This window comes from Crotalus tigris, unplaced genomic scaffold (assembly GCF_016545835.1).
Source record: "Crotalus tigris isolate CLP2741 ecotype Arizona unplaced genomic scaffold, ASM1654583v1 scf7180000017666.379230911805:20528666, whole genome shotgun sequence".
NCBI classification, from domain to species: domain Eukaryota; kingdom Metazoa; phylum Chordata; class Lepidosauria; order Squamata; family Viperidae; genus Crotalus; species Crotalus tigris.
This window is the reverse complement of record NW_024096552.1, coordinates 20194416-20216164: the sequence shown is the minus strand read 5'-3', so window position 1 is coordinate 20216164 and position 21749 is coordinate 20194416. Positions and strand designations below refer to the sequence as shown.

The window sequence follows — 21749 nt, the reverse complement described above, 5'->3', positions numbered from 1 at the left end:
CTCCTAATTTGCATTGAATTTTTGTTTATATGACAAATAGTCAATGGTTCATCAATCAAGCTTTATGGACATTGCTTTCTGCTCCGCTATTGGCATTATGATAATATATGGTTGCTTTATCCTCAGTATAGAGACTAGTCTAGCTGCGGTTCAGCTCAATCCAGCATTGATATTTGCTGTCTTCCCACTTTGTGCATCCAAGCAGAAGCACCCCTCCCCAAAAATTATTCTTAAAACCAGGAAGGAAGAACCATGTTATTTTGCAGTTTAGTAAAAATGAGGAAATTTAGACCATACTTAAAACTTAAAGGCATTCCTGTTTAATTAGTTTTTTTGAAAAATAAAAATGTACATTAACACTGATAAAAAATCAATGGAAAGACACACAGAGGAGTGCAAACAGAAAACATGATGGGTTAGTTAAAAAAATATGTTGCTTCAGTCAAGTGATATTAATACTGTCTTTTTCCTTGGATATGGAATTACTGGAACAGTCACATGCAGGCTGAGAGCAGCCCTTCATTGGGGGGGGGGGGAGATTGAGAGGGAGAAGAGCTCCAAAAATGCATTTGAGAATTTTCCTTTTACTGATGTGCCTTTCCTCCTAGTTAAAAGATGGGTTTCAGGATTACTAGCTTTGTCCTGGAACATCTGCTGAGGCATCACCTGTTCCAGATCCTGTTTGTGCACGCTTGATATAAAGATTCAACAATTTCATCTGCAGATTTAAATTAGTAAATAACATGTTTAGTTCTTATAACATATTTAGATATGTCAGACAAATATTTTTTAATTTTTAAACTAACAGTGAATGAACAATGAACATTAAAAGAACAATGAAAAAGATTTGTAATGGAATGATATATACAGAGGAAAGAAGCCTAATCAGAACTATAGAACATACAACTTATTGGAATAATTCTCACATTAATATTCTCCTCAAAATAGTTTTAATTTACTGTATATAACGATTGATATAACTTAATTAAGACTTGGTTCAGACATGATAAGGAACAACAGTCCTTTTTTCATCTTCAAATTTTTATTATAAAGATAGATGCTTTCAGTTCTAAATGATTTGTGACTGCTGAACTGGGTGAACTGTAGTTTGTTTGATAATTTCAAAATCTGAAACTGTGTTTTGATCCTGCCATAGTTTAACAAAGCACAATTTGCAAGGCATAAATGGCACAAGAAAAAAGGTTGATTTTAAACTCTAAATGGAAGTTTTTAAATCTTCGTATATGGAAACAGAAATGGAAATTTGTTATTTCTTAGATCTAGACTATTGATATATGGGCCTATATCTTATATTCATACCACTGATAAATGGTTTAAATGTCAATTATTTGCCCTCAACTTTTTAGTACTGTTAACTAATTAAGATATTTTTAAAGCAACATCACAATCTTAATTTAAAAATAAAATTTCATTGATTTTACTCTATAATAAAACTTCCTTATGTTTTCCTAAGAGCTTAGGTTCTTTACACTGAGTAGCATGAGTTTTATAAGTGAAAAAGCTATCATTTGTAATTATAATTCCATGAATGATAACTTTTTTTTTCTTCAATCAAATGCATGTCTAATCAAAACTATTACAGGTAGTCTTTGACTTACGACTACAATTGAGTCCAAAATTTATGTTGATAAGAAGACAGTTATTGAGTGAGTTTTGTTCCATTTTACGACCTTTCTTGCCACAGTTAAGTGAATCACTGCAGTTGTTAAGTTAGTAACAATTGTTAAGTGAATTTCTCCATTTGCTTGAGAGAAGGTTGCAAAAAGTGATCATATGACCTGGAGACACTGCAATTCTCATAAAACATGCCAGTTGTCAAGACTCTGAATTTTAATCACGTGACCAGAGAGATGTTGCAAGGTCATAAGTGTGAAAAATTATCGTAAGTTACTTTTTTCTAGTGCTATTATAATTTCACTAAATTAATGTAAGCTGAAGACTACCTGCAATTGATTTCAAAAGGTTTTTTTAAAAATGTATATAGAAGTGCTTGTTAAAGAACTTTTGTCAAGCTACATAAATAAAACAGTATTACTACATTTAAAAATTGTTTAAATAGCAGTGACTATTAAAAAATTTGAAACAAAAGATGACATAAAATTCTGTCCAAATGAGATTTTTCTTTATTTAGAATTTAATACATATTTGGCATATTACTTGATACTATGGGATACAATCCCAGTCTCACTCCACTGGGATTGGCCCGTACCACTCGTGCTGGCAGAGGAGGCATGCTGTGCGTCCTATCAGCCTGATTATTCAACTGGTGGGGTTCAGGAGAATGGCCTTCTCTACTGTTGCTCCTACCTTGTGGAACATCTCCCCCCCCCATATGAGGTTGGCCACAGCCTTCTTCCTATCTTTTCGTAAGAGTCTAAAAACATGGCTCGGGCAATTGGCTTAGGGCCCCAGTCAGGGAATCAGCACAATGGAGGTGGTAGATTGAGTTATAACAGACTCCACCTCCTTCTCCACTCCATCCCACCCTCACCATGTATCCTTGATTTAGTGTCTGATTTTAACATGTTTTAACTGTATATGTAACTGTAAGCCACCCAGAGTTACCCTATAGTAAGATGGACAGCCAATAAATGTTAGAAATAAATAAAATAATAAATAAATTGTACAAGCCTCTCAATGATTGAATATTATCAACAGCTTTGATAATAAATTTTAATGCTCATAGGGTACTTTTTACTTTCTATTTAATTAACTATTAACTATTTAATTAACGTATACTTCATTTTGCTTTATAGAGTAAGTTTCATCTATGGTATAATGGCAATTATTGTTTGTAATCAGGAATTAATTACTGAAGAGAAAAAAGGGCATCAAGTATATGAGCACAATGTTCATTCAATAAGACCGAAATTTTGATGCTGTCATCTTTATACTTTCTTTATAACATTTTAGCAACTTTTATTTCAAGCATGCTGATTAAATCATTGCCTAGTTTATTATTCTCATTTTCAGTAAGTTGTCTATCATTTCTCTAGCCAAATTACTCAAGACAATTGATTTGAATAGTATTTTTCCCCAGTTCACACTATTGTTAAAGAACTGGATATCTGACTGCTATCTTTGACTAAGAGAAACAGTATGTAACAGACAAATCTTCCAATATAAAGCTATGACATTCTAGATGCTTTTGTATGCAGGATTACGAATTGAACTAACAGCTTTCCAATTCACAGTCTAAAATCATATAACTGCATGAAGCTACCATGATTTCACTGAAGTTTAAAACTATATGTTTTATTCAAGTCCTTATAGTGTGTATATCAACAACCATATTCATTTATATTTTGTCAATCTATTTATACATTTCATTTTCCAATACACTTCCAGATTCAAATAATAGCCAAAGTGAGATGCTGAACAAATTTCTGTCCCTAAGACCCCCTCCACCTTTTTTTTTCTAATCCCCATAATTAGAAAAAAATCAAAATCAGGTCCTGGTATGGCATGTCACTTACTTTGCTACCTGTGAGTTGACTAAGATGTGGCTTCAGCTCATCACCAATTACTGCATGAATAGCTACAAGGCAGAAAACACATGCCTTTCGAACGCTGCTTTCAGAGTTATCATAGCCCTAGAAAAGAAGTAATTGAAATGCATATCAATCCAAATAAAAATGATATTCCTAAAACATATTTAGAAAAATTATATTTCAATCAAATATTCTATAAAACTAGAAGATTACTTGAAAAATTAAATAATCTTTTGAAAAATACTTTTTCAACGTTCTTTCTATTGTTTTTGTTTCTGTATCTTCTTACCTGTATTAAACCTGGCACTATCTCTGGCAAAAGCTGAGCAAGAATTTCTTTAGGTACTCTTTCAATAACTTTGGTCTGCATTTTGATTGCAGCCAGATTTATAGGATAATCTGCTGTTTGAATGATGGGACAAAGTACTTTAATGCATTGATCTGGACTAATGGATGTAGCCAACATAGTAGCAGCCTCTTCAGCTGATCTTACCACCTAATGGATTAAAGAAAAATATAGAAATCGAATAATGTTACACTTGTATAGTTTTTTTGATATGTAAAATATTAAATGTCAATATATTTTGCTTTACAATAGAAATTTCTGTCAGAACAGCAGTATATTATCAATATTGATACAACAGTATCAATATTTAAACAAAATAGCTTCAGATTTGAAATTTATCTGGATATGTTGGAAAAATGAACTAATATATCTAGGAAATATTCCGTAACAACTTTTATTGACATTACAACTATGCTAATTTTAAAATGAAAAAAATCATTCTAGAAAATATGAGATATGTATATGTTCAAATTTCTGTTATATCTACATCTTAATCCATTATTTCCAATTAAAATGAATTCATGAGAGGAAATGTAATTAATTGCCACATTTACTGCCTTGTAATATACAAAAATAAAACTAATGAATATATTGACATTATTGTTTAATAATAAAACTGACAGAACAGACAATAATATCCCTAGAAGCATTTAAACTTTGTAGACAATTTTATGTGTTGGGAAAATGATAAGGATCTTACTTAGCAAGGAGGTCCATGATCAAAGATTAAAAGATTTTCATACCTTGTTAAAACAGATGTTCATAAAAATCTGTATTATTTGAATTTTTTTTGAATAGGATATATGATTTTCTCAATTCCTGAAATTTGTCTTATGAAAAAATTATATTCTTTATCTTCCTCACTGAATACCATATTATTACTTCAATCAGTTTAATATTGTTTAATACAAAGTTGTATACAAACCTCCTTATGAGGGTCCTTATGAGCTTCTAAAGTCTTCATTATTGTGAGTTCTGCATAATTTCTAAACCTTGCTGGTTGATGTCTTAAAATTTCTCTTAAGACTTTCAGTGCCAGGGCTCTAATTGAATGCTGAAAGTTTAAGGATTGTTAATTAGTTTTGCTCATATAACTTTCAACTCATTATTGTTGATAATGGAACTATTTAGTATTATATTTTTGAAATTTTATTCCAAATATTGAAGTTTTTTCTTCACAACCTCATTTGATAAAGAATTGTACACATTAATTTAGTATTTATACATTACACATTATTTTAATAAAATAGTAGCTAGGACTTTATTATAACTGCATGGTGTGATTGTGATATCACTAAGAGACACTTTACTTTAAGGAGACTGAAATACTGAAAAGTGTATTCTACTGTCTGTATTAAAGAATATAGTTATAATAAAGCAATATGCCCCTGTTTTTCACCTATTTTTAAAGTTAGTAATCCTGACATAAGTAACATTCAAGAGGGACCCAAAGGTGCTTTTTAAAAAGGCAAACTTTCTTTATTTTTCCTTGAAGACTTTTTGCTTCCCATCCAAGAAGCTTCTTCAGCACTTTTGGGACAATCATGACTTGGATGATGAAGAATCTCCATACACATTCAAGAGAGCCACAATGGTATAGTAGTTAAAGAGTTAAACTGGAAAACGGAGATTGAATTTTAGTCCTCCTTATGAAAGCCCAATGGATAATTTTTTGGTGTAATTATTCTCTCAAACCAACCCACCTCACACTGTTATTATTGTGGCAAAAAGAGACTATCAGATCATTATGTATGCCACCTTGAGTTGTGTTAAAAATAAAGGCAAGTTATAAATTTAATAATTATAATATTAGTAACTTCATCATCCGGGCAAATAAAACTATTATATAATTTTTCTTTGTCCATTTTGGGCTTTACCTCTTTGTCTCCAAGAGTTTCAAGTAACAAAAGAAGAATTGTTTTGAAATGCTCATCCCAAACACCAAAAGACTCCTCCTGAGTCAATTTCATTAGCTCATAAAGAGCAGCTTTCCGTTCTTCAGCTCTCTCATTATGGTTTGATAACTCCTTTAGCAATTCTGCAACTAGATCAGAATGGTCCAGGGAAGGTTCTATAGCAAAAGTAAAATTATTTAATTAGTAAAAAGAGTATCATTCTTCTTACTTTACATGTCAAGGTATATATTTATAAAACAATAGATAAACAACATGGGGATGGAACATAACCCTGATATCATATTTCATTTTATTACAAAATATGGCATTTATTATTAAAATCTCCTACTATGAACAAGGATGTTCTCTTCACCACCCATTGGGAGTAAGACTTTTTGAAAAGAAAAGAAAAAGCACAAAGGACTACACTAAGAGGAACATTTTTCTCTACAGAGTGATCACCCTAAGATCCTTAGCTATGGAAGGCGTTGGAAGCTATGGAAGGATTCAATCTCGCCTCAAATCATTTTTAATTTTTTTGACCCTCTTTACCAGTATAAAATGTTATTACTTTCTCAAAAACTTTTACATAAGCATCTCAGCAGTGGTAGTCATACATAGAATCTGCAAGTCACAAACAAGCCCAAACTGAAGATATGCCCAAATTACCCCTTGAGGGTAATCACCCCAGTTTAAGAACCAGTGATTTAGATCCTTTCTCATCTTTACCTTAAGAGAAATCTTAAAAGACACCAAAAAATATGCCATGTTTTCTTCCTAGGTTGCCTTTACAAAAATATCGATTGAGTTAATTCCTATTGTATATTGAAAGAAATACTGCATTATGTTTGGAAAAAAGATGAACCTTAGCTCCTAGTAATAAAATTTGCATGGCTACATGTGTAATAAAAAAATAAAAAGCAATAGAAAAAGGTAGTATCAGATCTATTTTTGGTGCAAAGGAAGCTAAATGGAAGTATCTATGAGGAAGTGTGACTTGAAAAGGACTACAGGTAATCTTCGAGTTATGAGTTTAACGGAGCCTGCCCATTCCATTCGTAACTTGAAAACCCGTAGAGTGAATCTTGTACTTCGAACGAGATCACCCCCTTGCTCATTAAGACTTCCTTTCAATAAGATTCCTTGCGTTTTGAAGCACCCGTGTGAAGGCACAGAAAGGAGTGCTCCGTTTCTCAAGTGCCCTATTCCAGGCATATTGAGCTTGTAGTCTTTGCCAGATCTCCATTGGGAAAAAAAAATGTTTCAGCACCTGTAGAGCGCTTCCAAACGCAGGGATTGGCTGCATTTGGAAGTGCTCTGTAGGTGCTGAAAGACTTTTTATTTCAACAGAGATCTGGCAGAGACTGCAAGCTCTGTATGCCTGAAATGGGGCACTTGAGAAATGGAGCGCCCCTTTTCATGCAGTCACACCGGGTGCTTCAAAACACAGGGAATCCCTGCATTTTGAATAGCCCCACCAGAGCAAAAACACTCCACAATCCACAATGCCAAATCCTAACCCCCCCACAACACCCCAGGACATCCACAATGCCAAATCCTAACTCCCAACCCAGGGCAACCACATTCCTTCACTAATCTCATTTCCAGCTCTGTGTGCAGGGCAACAAAAGAAGCTTGTGGGACTAAAAAAAAAAAGAGATCAATCCGACCTTCCAACTTTTTGTGGAAAAAAAAAAATCTCACAAAGTTGGAAAGTCTGATTGACCTTTTTTTTTCTTTTAACCAGTCGTCCCACAGGCCTTTGTTGTCCTGCATGCAGTGGCGGAGAACAGAGTTGGAAAGGTTAGTGAAGGGAGGCTTTGGAGAAGTGAGGGAGATGGGGAAGGGTCTGTCTGGCCGCCGCTGCCTCACTCCGCCAGCATCAGGGCTTGGAGGCTTATTTTCACCAGAAAAAGCCATTTCTCAAGCCCCTTCCTGGCAAAAATGGAGCCAAAGCGTGCCTTGCTCTTATTGAGAACAATCTTGCGAAAACATGTCTCCGGAGCAAGCCGGCCTTATTGAGAGTTCTACGCCTCCATTTCCTTTCACTCAGGCGGAACAGACAAACTCAAGCCTGCTGTCAAACATCTTTCATCCAAACGGAGACCTGAGTCACACGAAGTTTCAAACAATCACAGAGCGTTCCTTTCTGTTTCTGAAGTGCCTCACTGCAGGCACATAGACCTTCCAATTTCTCTCAGAGATTGTGTTTGGATAAAAAGTGTTTGAGCAGCAGCAGCTTGAGTTTTTCCACTCTGTCCCAAAGGAAGAAACCGGAGATGCAGAGCAGGATTGCTCTCAAGAAGATGCAGGTGTGCTGCCTGCACCGGCCTTATTGAAAGCAATCCTGCTCGGTGCCTGTTTCCTTTCACTCGAAGCAGAGAAACTCAAGCCGCTACCGCTCAGTGAAGAGGATGAGAAGAGTGGTGAGGATTTGTGCCAGCTGGCTGGCTGAAGACTAGATCAGGCAGGCTGAGTGGCTGGTTGGGGAAGGGGATCATGGCCGTTCAGGTGGTTGCCACTTCTGCCAGCTTGGATGAGGGTACAAGAGACCTGGCCCCGCGATGTCTCCCCACTTGAAGGCTTTGTTCTTGCCCTCAAACTAAGGATGCAAGCAAACAGCGCACCTGGGCAATGGATGGAATTGATTCTTGCGCCTGGCTGATTCTGATTCCATGCTTTGCCCCATAGGCATGTAAATGAAGCAAACCCTTCCCCTCCAGAGAATGGAAGCTTCCGGGACCGTGATCTCTTTTGCAGAGAATTTGTGTTTGAACTCACATGATATTACAGCACTCAGGAGCTTCCATTGTTGGTGCAAAAAGCTTTTCCAAGCCGATTCTCCTCTCCCTCAAAGAGAAAGAAACCGTGGCAGAGAGGAGACAGATTTTGCAAGGTAAGTAAGTCCGGTGCGGCAGGAAGAGAAGCAGTTGTAGGAAGCAGGGAGAGGAATAAGGTGAATATTGCAGAGCCTCTGTGGTTGGTCGCTTGTAAGGGCGAACGACTGCTGTGTTGCTGCAATAGTTGCAATTTTGGATTTGCTCATAAACGCTAGGAGGCATTGATCACATAATCTCGAATGAGCATTAAGTGAATGCTCATAACTCTAATAAAGTACAGTATATTAGATTGCTAATTTGCCATACCCATTTTGCCATATGAAAGTTACCTAAATGAACAATGTTTATGCATAGCACGTACTGAGAGGGATTAGAAATCAACATTATTCAAGTGGTTGTTTGTTTATTTCCAAACCATAATGTCTTTTATACTCTTTGAATAGAGATAGATGCCAGACTTATCTTTTATCATTTAATAAATTTTCAATCTATTTTTGAATTAAATTTTATTTTGGAAAGTAAAATAAGAACATTCAAATGTCTTTTACTTAAGCTTTTTTCTTAAATATGTATTCCATTAAATTCTATTAGTACAATTTTTTAATTTACTATCATTATAAAAGTGTCCTATTTGGGAACAAATCAGGCAACAAAGTGCTAAGAGATACATATCAGATGTTATAATATTTAATTTTTATAATAAATAAAACTTTCTCTTTTCCCATCAAGCTCTTAAAAATCATATTTTCATGCTGTGTATCATAACTCATGTCCCTTAGTTCAGACAATGGTTTTATTTCTGTTTAGCTGTAATTTTCTTCCAATATACCCATACCCCAATTCTGTTTGTGACAGACTTACCATCAGGAAACTGATCTGCATCATCATCAAACATAGCCTCTTTTAAAGCTGATTTATTAAAAGAACCAACACTATCAGAATAATTGTATGGATTATAGTCACGTGACCGTGGGGAGGAATGAGGAGGCATAGTGTTAAGTAATGAAGTTTTGTTGTCAAGAGCTGTTCGGCCTGTATCAGTCACACCAGTTCCTGTTCGTAGATCTATTCCAGTCCCACTGCAAATCTAACAAAGACAGATACACATACCCTTAATAAAAATATAGAGAGATCATCTGCAGAGCTAGATAACTGTTTCAATACGAGATACTTTCAAAATATTGTCCAAAATTGTTTACAAAAAAATTAAGAAGATTAGTCAGAATAGAATACAGAATAACAGAGTTGGAAGGGACCTTGGAGATCATCAGGTCCAACTCCCTGCTCAGGCAGGAAACCCTATACCATTTCAGACAAATGGTTGTCCAATCTCTTTTTAAAAACTTCCAGTGTTGGAACATTCACAACTTCTGGAGCCAAGTTGTTCCACTGGTTAATTGTTCTGTCAGGAAATTTCTCCTTAGTTCTAGGTTGCATCTCTCTTTGGTTAGTTTCCATCCATTGATTCTTGTCCTGCCCTCAGGTGCTTTGGAGAATAGCTTGACTCCCTCTTCTTTGTGGCAGCCCCTGTGATATTGGAACACTGCTATCATGTCCCCCCTCATCCTTCTCTTCATTAAACTAGACATACCCAATTCCAGCAACTATTCTTTATTTTTTAGCTTCAGTCCCCTAATCATCCTTAATCAAGATGTCCCTTTAATCAGTTTCCTTAATCAAGAAGATTAAGGCATTAGTAAAAGCAAAAGAAACAGAGTTCTAATCAGGTTTATATCAGATGTATATAAGATAGTAAAAGAGAAAAAAATCCAGCAAATTAGAGATAAAAAAAGCAGAAATACAGGTGACAGAGAGATGTATAAGAACATACAGAAAGAAGCCAAGCAAGTTATTAGTGTTGCTAAAGGATAGTAATAGGGGGAATCTATTAGAAAGTGGATAAAGCCTTTTGTAGATACATAAGTGACAGAAGGAGAAAAAACTGTGCAATCACCAAAATTAAAAATGCAAACAATTCTTATGTTAAGCAAGACCTGGCTCTCTTCATTGCTCTTATGTCTCTACCCATTTTTTAAAAATTAGGCTAGTTCCCATTTTCCTTGGTAAGTTTATCTCAAAAAACCTGCAACTTTGTTTTCTCGCATATGTGTTGAAAAAACAAGCACTTAAGTATATATCATTATGGCCTTCAAGTTATTTCTCAATCTAGAGATACTTACTGAATCACCATCCTCTTTTTTTGAATCCCGTTTCATAGGTTCATTCATATCTTCCTGACTGCGGAAGCTAAAGTTCTGAATTGCTTCAGTCACTCCACGGAGAGAACTATATATATCTTCTGAATTCATATTTTCAGAATCATAATCAAATGCACTGTTAAACAACAGCAATAAAAATATTGTGAAGCAGTTTTAATTTCAGCAAGTGATGGTTCTTTAATGGATATTTCTATGTGTTAATTTGTACAATTTAATAAGAATTTAGATGACTGCTTATATTAGAATAGAATTAATTAGGCTAGAAAGAACTTATACATACATATGCCCTCTTTAAGCTGTGACAAAGCATTGCTAGATTGGAAATTTAGAGGAATAGCTATTGTAACAGAGTTTAGGATGGGGTTAATATCAAGTATGGAAGAAAACATTCTGTTGTTCAAGGCAGGGATTTACAAGGGTAACCAGGCAAATAATGAGGCAAATTAATATTTTTCTTTTAACAAGATATTTGAAAGTATTTCTATGAAAGAAAGGAACAAAGAAATGTATAAACTATATAAATTTGAACATACAATTTCAAAAGAATGAATTATGAAATAAGCAGAATAGGAATGTTGTGCAATTGATGTTTTAAATATTCTTTCACTATATTTTTCTTAAACTTGAATTAAATTATTTTGCAATTAATTCAGATTTGTATTTAAATTGGTTGAAAACTTAATGTTATTTAAATAAATTACAAAGTTGAATTAGATGTAAAACTCTGTGAAATGACTGATTCTGCAGGAAAAACAATTTCTGCCATTCTGCCCTCTTCCCTTCAAGAAAAATCCTATTGGAAACAAATTTATCTTTATTAGTGTTGGGTGAGAGTCAGTGCTGGTTCTAAATTAATATCTGGTATCTTACCTTGGTGATAATGTGTTCTGGGATGTATTGGTTGGTGAAGTGATGGGGCTAGACCAACTAGCTGGTGAGCGTGGAACAGGCCTTGTTAATGGGCTTCCCATGGGCCCCTGTAAAACACACACACTTCTCATGAGTCTTTTGAACATTGTAATAATAATAATAATAATAATAATAATAATAATAGTAGTAGTAGTAGTAGTAGTAGTAGTAGTAGTAGTAGTAGCAGTAGCAGTAGTAGTAGTAGTTGGAAGGACCTTGGAGGTAATCTAGTCCAGGTCTTTTCAACCTTTTCACTGACTGTACCACTTTTAGGACATGACAATGTTTGAGTACCATCAGTGCTTAGCAAGGTGTCAAAAACTTGATGACTAAAAAAGGGGGGATTTTGGGTTTTACTGATTAGATTCATTTGTTGTTATAGAAATGGCTAGTTTATAATATTATGGAAAAGTAAAAAGTTGAGGTTCAACGTTAATGCTTCCTTCTACTGCAACAGAGGAAGTCAGAAGTCAATGCCTTTTCTTTTTCCCTTCCCCCCTCACATTTTCCCCCTTTTTCCTCCCCACTGTGTCCTACTATTTGCTTTTGTATTTTTGTATTTTATTCTATAATAAAATAAAATATTACAAACTATAGAAAAAAAGTACCAGTTTTAATTTCTTCGGTTCCTTTGCTGAATCACTTTCCCTTTGCACTGACAAATGTATGATGAATTTAATCATGTTTACTAATATGCACCACTACCAGCTAGTTCAGGAGTCTTCAAACTTGGCACTTTTAAGATTTGTGGACTTCAACTCCCAGAATTCCTCAGCCCTCATGGCTGGTTGAGGAATTCTGGGAGCTGAGATCCACAGATCTTAAAGTTGCTAAGTTTGTAGACTCCTGAGCTAGCTGGTTTGCTCTTCTGAGCTCTTCCACAGTGTAGTAAGAATGCACCCCCCCAATCCCTTCCCTGTACCCTTAAAGACCCAGGAATCAAGCACAAAGCAAGAAAATAAACACAAATTCCATTTTTTCTCTCTCTTTAAGCTGCCTCAGGTGTGTCCCGTGTCACAATGGTGCAATTCTAGACTGAAAGACTCCGGCAACTGCAAAAAGCTTTAGCTTTAATTAGTTAAGCTAAATTAAGCCTATTTACCTTCAAAGAAAACTTTCTAAAAGCCACAGACAGACTCAATTAAAGAGGGTAAAACTAATTACATTTGTTTAAAGGGATTAAACCTTTCCTGTTATCTTTTTTCCCCTTTCCCCACCCAAGCCATGTTATTTTATAGCCTCTCCTCCCCCCCCCTTTTCTTCAGTTAATCTTCCACTACGAGATGCTTCTGGAAGCCCAATCAGCTGGAGTCCTGCCGGCTCCTGCCAATACCAGACAGTCCTCAGCTGCAGCTGCCTCTCCCTCAAGCTTGGCTTGCTTTGGCTCATTCCCCTCCCCTGCTACACTTGGCTAGCAATCGCGTACCATCTGCCATGTGGCAAAGTACCACAAGTGGTACATGTACCACCGATTGAAAAGCCCTGATCTAGTCCAACCCCCTGTTCAGGCAGGAAACCCTGCCATCTCCGGGGCATGGTGCGCGTGCCCACAGAGAGAGCTCCAAGTGCTGCCTCTGGCAGGCGTGCCATAGGTTCGCCACCACTGCCCTATACCATTTCAGACAAATGGTTGTCCAATCTCTTCCAGTGTTGGAGCATTCACAACTTCTGGAGGCAGGTTGTTCCACTGATTAATTGTTCTGTCAGAAAATTTCTCCATAGTTCTAGGTTGTTTCTCTCTTTGATTAGTTTTCATTGGTTGCTCCTTGTCCTGCCTTCAGGTGCTTTGGAGAATAGCTTGATTCCCTCTTCTTTGTCTGAGATACTGGAACACTGCTATCATGTCACCCCTTCTCCTTCTCTTCATTAAACTAGACATACCCAATTTCAGCAACTCTTCTTTATATGTTTTAGCCTCCGGTCCCCTAATCATCTTTGTTAGTCTTCTCTGTACTCTTTCTAGAATCTCAACAATTTTCTACATTGTGGTGACCAAAACTGGATACAGTATTCCAAGTGTGGCCTAACCAAAGCACTGTAAAGTAGTATTAACACATCACGTGATCTTGATTCTATCCCTCTGTTAATGAAACCTAGCACTGTGTTGGCTTTTTTGGAAGCTGCAGCACACTGCTGCTGGCTCATATTTAAGTGATTGTCCACTAGGACTCTGAGATCCCTCTCATAGTTACTACTATTGAGTAAGGTACCACCTATATTATACCCATGTATTTGGTTTTTCTTGCCTAAATGTAGTGCCTTACTTTTTTCATCACCAAATTTCATTTATCCTTATAATGATATAAAATCTTTAAAGAAGGCTTCATGCATTTTTCTAGAATAAAGATACTAAGTTGAATAAAGACTCAATGCTACAATTTGAAAACTAACATATAAAAATAACAATAAAAGAGGGCTAACAAATGCATATATGTCTGTTAATTCATCATGTTTAATGCAAATTATCTCTACCTATTATAAATGATTATAAATATACCTGTCCCCCATTGCCTGTATTCCGGAGGTGACTGTGAAGTAACTTTGTGGCACCATCTTGAAATGTTTTTGGTAAAGCACCCAACAGCATTGTAAATTCAGGGGTATTGAGTTCAAAAAGAGAAATCAGCACTGATTGCGCAGCCTAGGAAAATGATAAAATAATTAAGCCAGGCCTGAAGGACAATTGTTGATAATTTCTTAATTATGGAATTGTAAAATATATTCACATTCAATGAAGCTCTTTTTTCTTCTTGGACTTCCAACAAAACATATCTCCTTTATTATGAAATTCTAAATTATTATGAAATTCTAAAATATAATTACATACAAGTAAACTAATTCTTTCTTCTTCCTCTTGAGTTCTTTATAGCTCAATAAAAGAATGACTAAACTCAGGGAGGGGGTGATCCCAATAAATTTTTCTATAAAATGTTACATAAATTCAATCCTTGAATTTGAAATTGCAATAATTTTGAAATCAGCACTTACTGTACTTTTATTTTCAGGATACCTACAGCATTTGGTCAAAATAAATAGGCTGGGTTTCACTGCATACTGGGTGGTACTAAAAAAAGACGTGTGTATTTGTTCTTCAGCTTTTTAGGAAATCAGATACCAGAAACCTCTGCAACTTGTGTGAATAAAGCCTTCTTCTTATGACATTAGATGGTGTACAGAGCATATAATATGTGTTTTGCTAGCCTGTATTAGCAAAGTGTAGTCCATGTATGATATGCTATACTAGACCATGATGTGAGTATAATATGTATTAGGTTTGTTAGATTCTAATCTCAACCTTTTTCTGACTTAACAGAGCCTGGTTGCCATTTAATGGGTTTTGGGAAGTAGACACATACAGGGCAGATGTGCACTAGTCTGAATGTATTCCAGCTACAACCCTTTACTGGAGGTGTGCAGCTGGAATGCAGTAAATTTTCCAGTCAGTGTTCACTCCAGATAACTGCCTGGATTAATTATTGAGGCTTTCTTGAGCAAGATTTTGGAAGTGGTTGGCATTTCCTTCTTCCCATAGCTGAGAGGGAGTGAATGGCCCAAAATTACCTAGCTGGTGGTCTACCTAAGGCAGGACTACAACTCAGACCTTCCAATTTCTAGCCTGAGGAATGGAAAAGATATATTCACCATGTGGATCTACATCAGAGTAAGTCAAATTCTGTTATAACAATGGGAGGTCTCTTGAACAAATTAGATACAATAGTACCAAGTAGTCATCCTGCATCCAACAGCCCTTGTAATAACGCCAGTCACAGAAGGTCTATGTATTTAGTTAGTTCCTAGGATATGGCCAGATGAGTCAATGAAAAAGGTTAAAAGTGACAAAAGAATGCCTCAACAAGTAAAGTCAATATTTTTCTGCATTACACTTCTACTTTAACTAGTAACCAAATTCTCCACTGAATAGCTGTGCTTACAGCACAGGTAGAGGTATATATTTCAAGAAGGGAGGCAACTTACATGCACTGCCTCTGAAACTTATTCAGTGATTGAATTTCCAATCTGGCCAGATATATATATGCTACCAGATTCTGATACTCAATGTACAGCTGAAGAATGCATTATTCTATATATTCTATATTTTTTTGAAAGCCACTATAATACAAAGAGTAATGTCTAGAACAGTGGTTCTCAACCTGTGGGTCGGGACCCCATTTGGGGTCGAACGACCATTTCACGGGGGTCGCCAAACAAGACTGTCCACCATTTTTCCCCCTTTTCTTTGGCCACGCCCCTGGCACCCGGTGATGTATAAGTGGTTGGGGGTCACCACAACATGGGGAACTGTATTATGGGGTCGTGGCATTAGAAAGGTTGAGAACCACTGGTCTAGAAGTATAGGCAAGATTTTATAACTCTTACTTCTAAATAGCACCTTCATGTATTATATTTCATGCAATGACAATATATATATATACCCATATTGACTGGATTTTTTCCCCAAATATTCTAAATAAGCAGGTAGCTGGCAAGTGTATTGGCAAATATATTTCCAAATCAGTTTAAATAGAAATTTTCATGATTTAAATTCATCTGTTTATGTGACATTAGGTCAAAATTCTGCTTGGTTATTATCCTTTACAAAAATTAGAAAAGAAAACAACAAACACATGGAGAATTTTTTTCAAAATTATTATGGATAATCAATATCATGTTATTGAAATTAAAAATATTAATGTATAATTCAATACAATAAGAGATAAATAAAAATTCTTAAGAAGTAACTTTGTTCATGTCAACATCATTTGAAATACCTTCCTAACATCTGAACTTTTGGGTTCTGTTGTCCAAGTAATAATTCGAGACACAGCCAGACGAGTTTCACTTGAATTTACAAAATCTCCTGGATCCATCTGTTGTGCAAGGGTCTCTATGTATTTAAGGATTGCAACTTTTACCTATAAAAATAAAAAATATACAGAAAAGTATAATATCTAATGACAAACATATGAGAATTGGAATTATTTTACTTATTTTACTTCACTAGCAATGCTAGTTGATGATAATAGTAGCAATTCAGAAGTTATTTTTTTTAGAGCAGCAAATCAGTGAATTAGCTGAAAGGATCTTGAGCAAGAATCCATATGTAGCACCAGTAATACCTGTATAATTCAAAAGCATATTTTGGATTTCAAATGCAAAATAATAATTAAAATAACTTTAAAGGTTATGCAGGAGAAAGGCAAAAAACTACAGACAATATTTCTATATACTTCCAGATTTTTTCTAAATGGAAGTTCTTTGGTGCTAATTAATAAGCTACTTTTAAATCTGAATTTCCAATATAATTTAAAGTGTGTAATTGAGAACAGCCTTAGGGTCCTACAGGATATGAAAAACATGGTAGTGCCAAAAATAGATATTCTAACACCATAAATATATACAAGCCTATAATGATTTTAAATAAGAATGGTGGGTTTTTAGATAATTTTAGCAACAGTTTTCACATAGCTGAAAATTGGACTATATCTGGAATAGATACAGAATGGAATTCTTCAATTTATTTATTTATTTATGAGACTTATATACCGCTTTAAGTGCAAGCACTCTCTAAGCGGTGTACACCAGTAAGCAATGTGTGTGTGTATGTGTATGTGTATATATATATATATATATATATATATATATATATATATATATATATATATATATATATATATATATATATATATATTTACATTGCCCCCAACAATCTGGGTCCTCATTTTACCTACCCTGGAAGGATGGAAGGCTGAGTCAACCTTGAGCTGGTGAGATTTAAACCGCTGACCTGCTGAACACAGTCAGCTAAAGTGGCCTGCAATAAGCTTCTAATCAAATTAAATTAAGTATTTATAAAAATAAGAGACAATTTCTCTTCTGAGTCTGCTTAGTGGACAGAAAAGATTTAATTCCGGTATATACATTCCTTTAAATATTCTGCTAGAATTTTCCAATAATTCCTTTTCCTTTGCATACATATTATGTATGTTTACTTTCTGAGAGACATAGATGGGGAGCCCGTTTACAACAATACCAGGACTCAAAATATAATTATCTTTTCCATATCAAACTTATAAATTATTCATATCAATTTCTTATATGACTGTTCTAACAATTTAGTATACTTGCATCAAAAAATATATCTTTAAATATAATCTTACTGATAAGACATCACTAGTTCAGTGGAATTCAAACAAGGCAAAATTATTTCTGATAATAACTTTTTGGTAGCTGAGAGCCATCCACTACAGAGAAGTTGCATCTGCCTGCAGCTAGGTAGAATTTATTTAGCGAATGGCATATCATACATGGACAATATATATTAACATTTCATCTAGATTAGTAAAACATAATAAAATGTAAAAAGTATTTTTGAGTGCCCTAAATATACCTGAACTCAGAGTAATGAGTAAAACAATCTGAGAAGATTGTTGCCCTTAGGCCTTGTATACAAGTTATCTAGCTTCAAGCTGGCTGTAGTTAGAAATAGAATATTGGATTAGATGATCAATTCAATTCAGCATGCTATTTTTTAAAGAATAGATATTCCCAGGGCATTTTTTCTCATAAAACGCCCAGAATGGAGTTCGGCACCTTTTTTGGATGGAACTTTGTAGGGTAGGCAAGGCAGGTTGTATGATGTGTGTAAGTTCCAGCACTTTTTTTTTTTTTTAGAAAAAAAGCACTGCATATTCCATAATAAATATGTATGTATAATACATCTATGAACAATAATATTGCTAAATGTTATAATGAACACAGAATATTGAGAGTTTATTTTAAAAAATATGCATCTTTGGCACAAATAATCTAATTCCAAAAGCAATGTAGTAGTCCTTACATAAGATAGATGTCCCCAAAACCCACTTAAAACCCTCTTTTGAAGTTATTCCTGCTGCAGCACCCACATCGTGATTCACACTTAGGACTCACAGCAAGAACCCTGCAGCCCCCGCCACCGGCCTATCTCCCTCATTCTGCCTTACTGTGTCCCTGCAGGTCTAGGGCCACCTTTATACTCCCATGGTGCATTATCCTTTGGAGATCTCTAAAGTTTTGGTCCTCATATCCCTCGCAAGCTACCCCATCCTTTAGCATCCCTGGGGTATGTGGCTAGAAGCAGCTGAAACGAACTGTGGTTATACCAAAATGGCAGATGTTTCTGGGATACAGCTGCAGTCTGCTCTGCTCCTCTAACGCAGTCTGTGTAGCACTGCAGAAATCTCTGGAGTTTTGAGCAAAACTGCACAGAGCTTGTTAAGATCACTTTATCCCAGGGCCATGTGGCTGCATCCAAAAAGCAGCTGCCATTTTGGAGTAGCCACAATTTCACAAGTCTGGGGCTCTGGAGTTCTTCATAAGATAAGCGCACGATGGATAATGAGAGGCAGGGAGGAGATAGGTCCAGTGGGGTGGGAAGCAGGCCTAGGTTTTGCAGAAAGTCCTGTGGCAGGGAAAGGAAGCCTAGGAGGGGAAAGCAGGTCAAAGAGCTATGGGGACCTTGAGGGGCGGGAAACAGAGCATGGGGATATCTTGGGGCGGGGGAAGAGGTGGCTTTGGGAGGCAGGCAGGCCTTAGTGTGTGCTAGGCATTCTGGGTCTCCCCTAAGGCAATTTAATTTAAGTAACACATATGCAACCTTAATGAGCAGGTTCCATTAGTGTTGTGTATGTAGATTCTTCAGTTAAGCAATCACCATGTCCTATATGACCAGTTTCAATTTGAGTCTCTTCAAATAAAGGTAGTTATGTGAAACAGTGCATAAAAGCATGACATAATGTAATAATCCTATCTCTCTGTTGTGAGATCTTAAGGAAAGATAGATTTGTACAAATTAGAGGCTACCTGATACCTAATGTCTGAGAACACTACACAACAAAAGGAAAATGCCTTCTTATAGCTGCCAAAAGCAATAAAAAGTGCCATAGGAAAAACTATGCCGTTAAGCAATGCTAGCTTAAAAAAAAAATTAACACATCTGCCAAGAATAGCATCAGTATTATCTATCACATAAACACAGAGCACTTTTATAATTTATTAATGAAAGATTCCTGAAGAGAATTTTGGTCTACATGTAGTTTCTTATATTGAATAGATTCTTAATACTTGCTGTTAATACTATTTTTGTTGCCATCTATAGTATTTTTGTTGCTCTCTCTCCATTTTGTAGTCCATGGAGTCCATGTTCTAATATGAGCATTGTGAAAAATTAGATGGCACTTTACTACTATTTGCTTACTTTCTGAATATAATATAAATTTTGTTTATTCATAATACATAAATTCATAAATAAATACATATATTTGTTTTGCTTTTACTTTGTAAAAATTAAGTAGTCATTTTTCATATTCATATTTCATTTCATATTGCTTAATTTTATAGCAATATACCAGAGTTTCTTATATTTGGAAGTTTGTGTGCAAATGTAGGAAGCATACCATAGTAATAATGGGAGACTTCAACTATCCAGATATCAACGAGACAAACTCTGCAGCGAGCGAGCATGAGATCAAACAGATTCCTAACCAACCTAGCCGACAACTTTGTCATCCAAAAGGTGGAGAAGGAAAGTAGACGTAAAGCCATACTGGACTTAATTCTAACTAATATAGAAGAAGTGATAGAAGGAGTTGAAGTTGCTAGAATTTAATATAATGCAAACACTAGCAACAGAAAACAATCCAACCAGTGTTTTGAACTTCAAAAGAGCTGACTTTAACAAATTCAGAGAGAACCTAGGAAAGATCTCATGGATGAAAATCCTAAAGGGGAAAACAACCCAAGAAGTGTGGGAAACTAAAAAATGCGATCATAAAAGCCCAGACCAGCACAATACCACTGAAAAAGAAAAACAAGAAATTCAAGAAGAAACCAGCATGTCTGCCCAAAGATCTCTCTGACAAACTGAAAGTCAAAAAGGACAAATACAAAAAATGGAAAGAGGGGCACATAACCAAGGCTGACTATCAGTAGAAAGCCAGAGCATACAAAGATGAAAATCAGGAAAGCAAAAAATCAGAATGAACAAAGACTTGCAACAGAAATCATGGATAATAAAAAAAGGTTTTTCCAACATATTAACAAGAAAAAAAATCAAGGAAACTGTAGGTCCACTAAAGAGAGAAGTGGCAAAGAATTAGCAGGCAACAGGGAGAAAGCAGAGCTGCTTAATTCATACTTTGCATCAGTCTTCACACAAAAAGAAACTATAGCCCAACATACAAAAAAACCCATTGCAAAAGACAAATTAGAAACAAATTCTGTTCTATTCTATTCTATTCTATTCTATTCCTAATTCTAATTCTAAATGCAAACATATAATGTCCTCACATCTACAATTAGTAACATAAAATTTGAATGATTCACATATATACAATTTACAGTTAAAGGAATTTTTTTAATCAGGACAAATCCAACCCATGTGGATCCCCCCATGTCGCTCTCCCCGTTTTAAAAACTTTATTCCTTTATGCTTAAATCTACAGAAAAATCTAAAGATTCACTGTAACAAAATAGTTAACATGAATTTCTCTATAGCATTTATAATAAACATTGCATTTTTGCAAATATGATATTTTTGCTTGTAATTGTGATACTGCTGCATCCAGGAGTAAAAAAGTACCATCTTGTAAAAAGCAATTAATAAACTAAAAACGCTGTGCCAGAGAAAAATGGTGGTTATATATATGCTTGTTATTTTCCCAAATGTCTCAGTTGCTGTATATACACAATATATATACCCAACTCTGAAGTTTTTCCAACTGATTATCTGCAGAAGAATAGTTTTTGTTGTTTATATATTTCAACTTTTACATATTTTCAGCTATAGTTCAGTATCTGAATATGTATCATTAATATCATACAATATTCATTATAAAAGCTGAAAGGCAAATGACTCAAATTTTAAAGATGCAAATACGTTTTACAACTGCAGAAAACTCAGCAAAAAATTCTACTGTGATACTATTCAGTCTTTTAAATGTAGATTGGGAAATTACAAACATAAAATTAGAAGAGATTTGACAGAATGA

The 21749-nt window shown here is 35.2% G+C and overlaps 1 protein-coding gene across 37 annotated transcripts in view; it reads right to left on the bottom strand.

The window, feature by feature from the left end:
• Positions 1–297: 297 nt before the first annotated feature.
• Positions 298–21749, bottom strand: part of CLASP2 (cytoplasmic linker associated protein 2) — a 194387-nt gene continuing 172935 nt past the window's right edge. For all 37 annotated transcript variants that reach the window (XM_039336918.1, XM_039336919.1, XM_039336920.1 and 34 more), the window contains 10 exons: positions 16491–16634; positions 14219–14362; positions 11683–11789; positions 10774–10927; positions 9455–9680; positions 5736–5929; positions 4784–4912; positions 3802–4008; positions 3498–3614; positions 298–718 (listed from right to left, as the gene is read on the bottom strand). In XM_039336918.1, the coding sequence (XP_039192852.1) occupies positions 632–718; positions 3498–3614; positions 3802–4008; positions 4784–4912; positions 5736–5929; positions 9455–9680; positions 10774–10927; positions 11683–11789; positions 14219–14362; positions 16491–16634 (1509 nt within the window). In that variant the 3' untranslated portion in view covers positions 298–631. The remainder of the gene's footprint in view (positions 719–3497; positions 3615–3801; positions 4009–4783; positions 4913–5735; positions 5930–9454; positions 9681–10773; positions 10928–11682; positions 11790–14218; positions 14363–16490; positions 16635–21749) is intronic.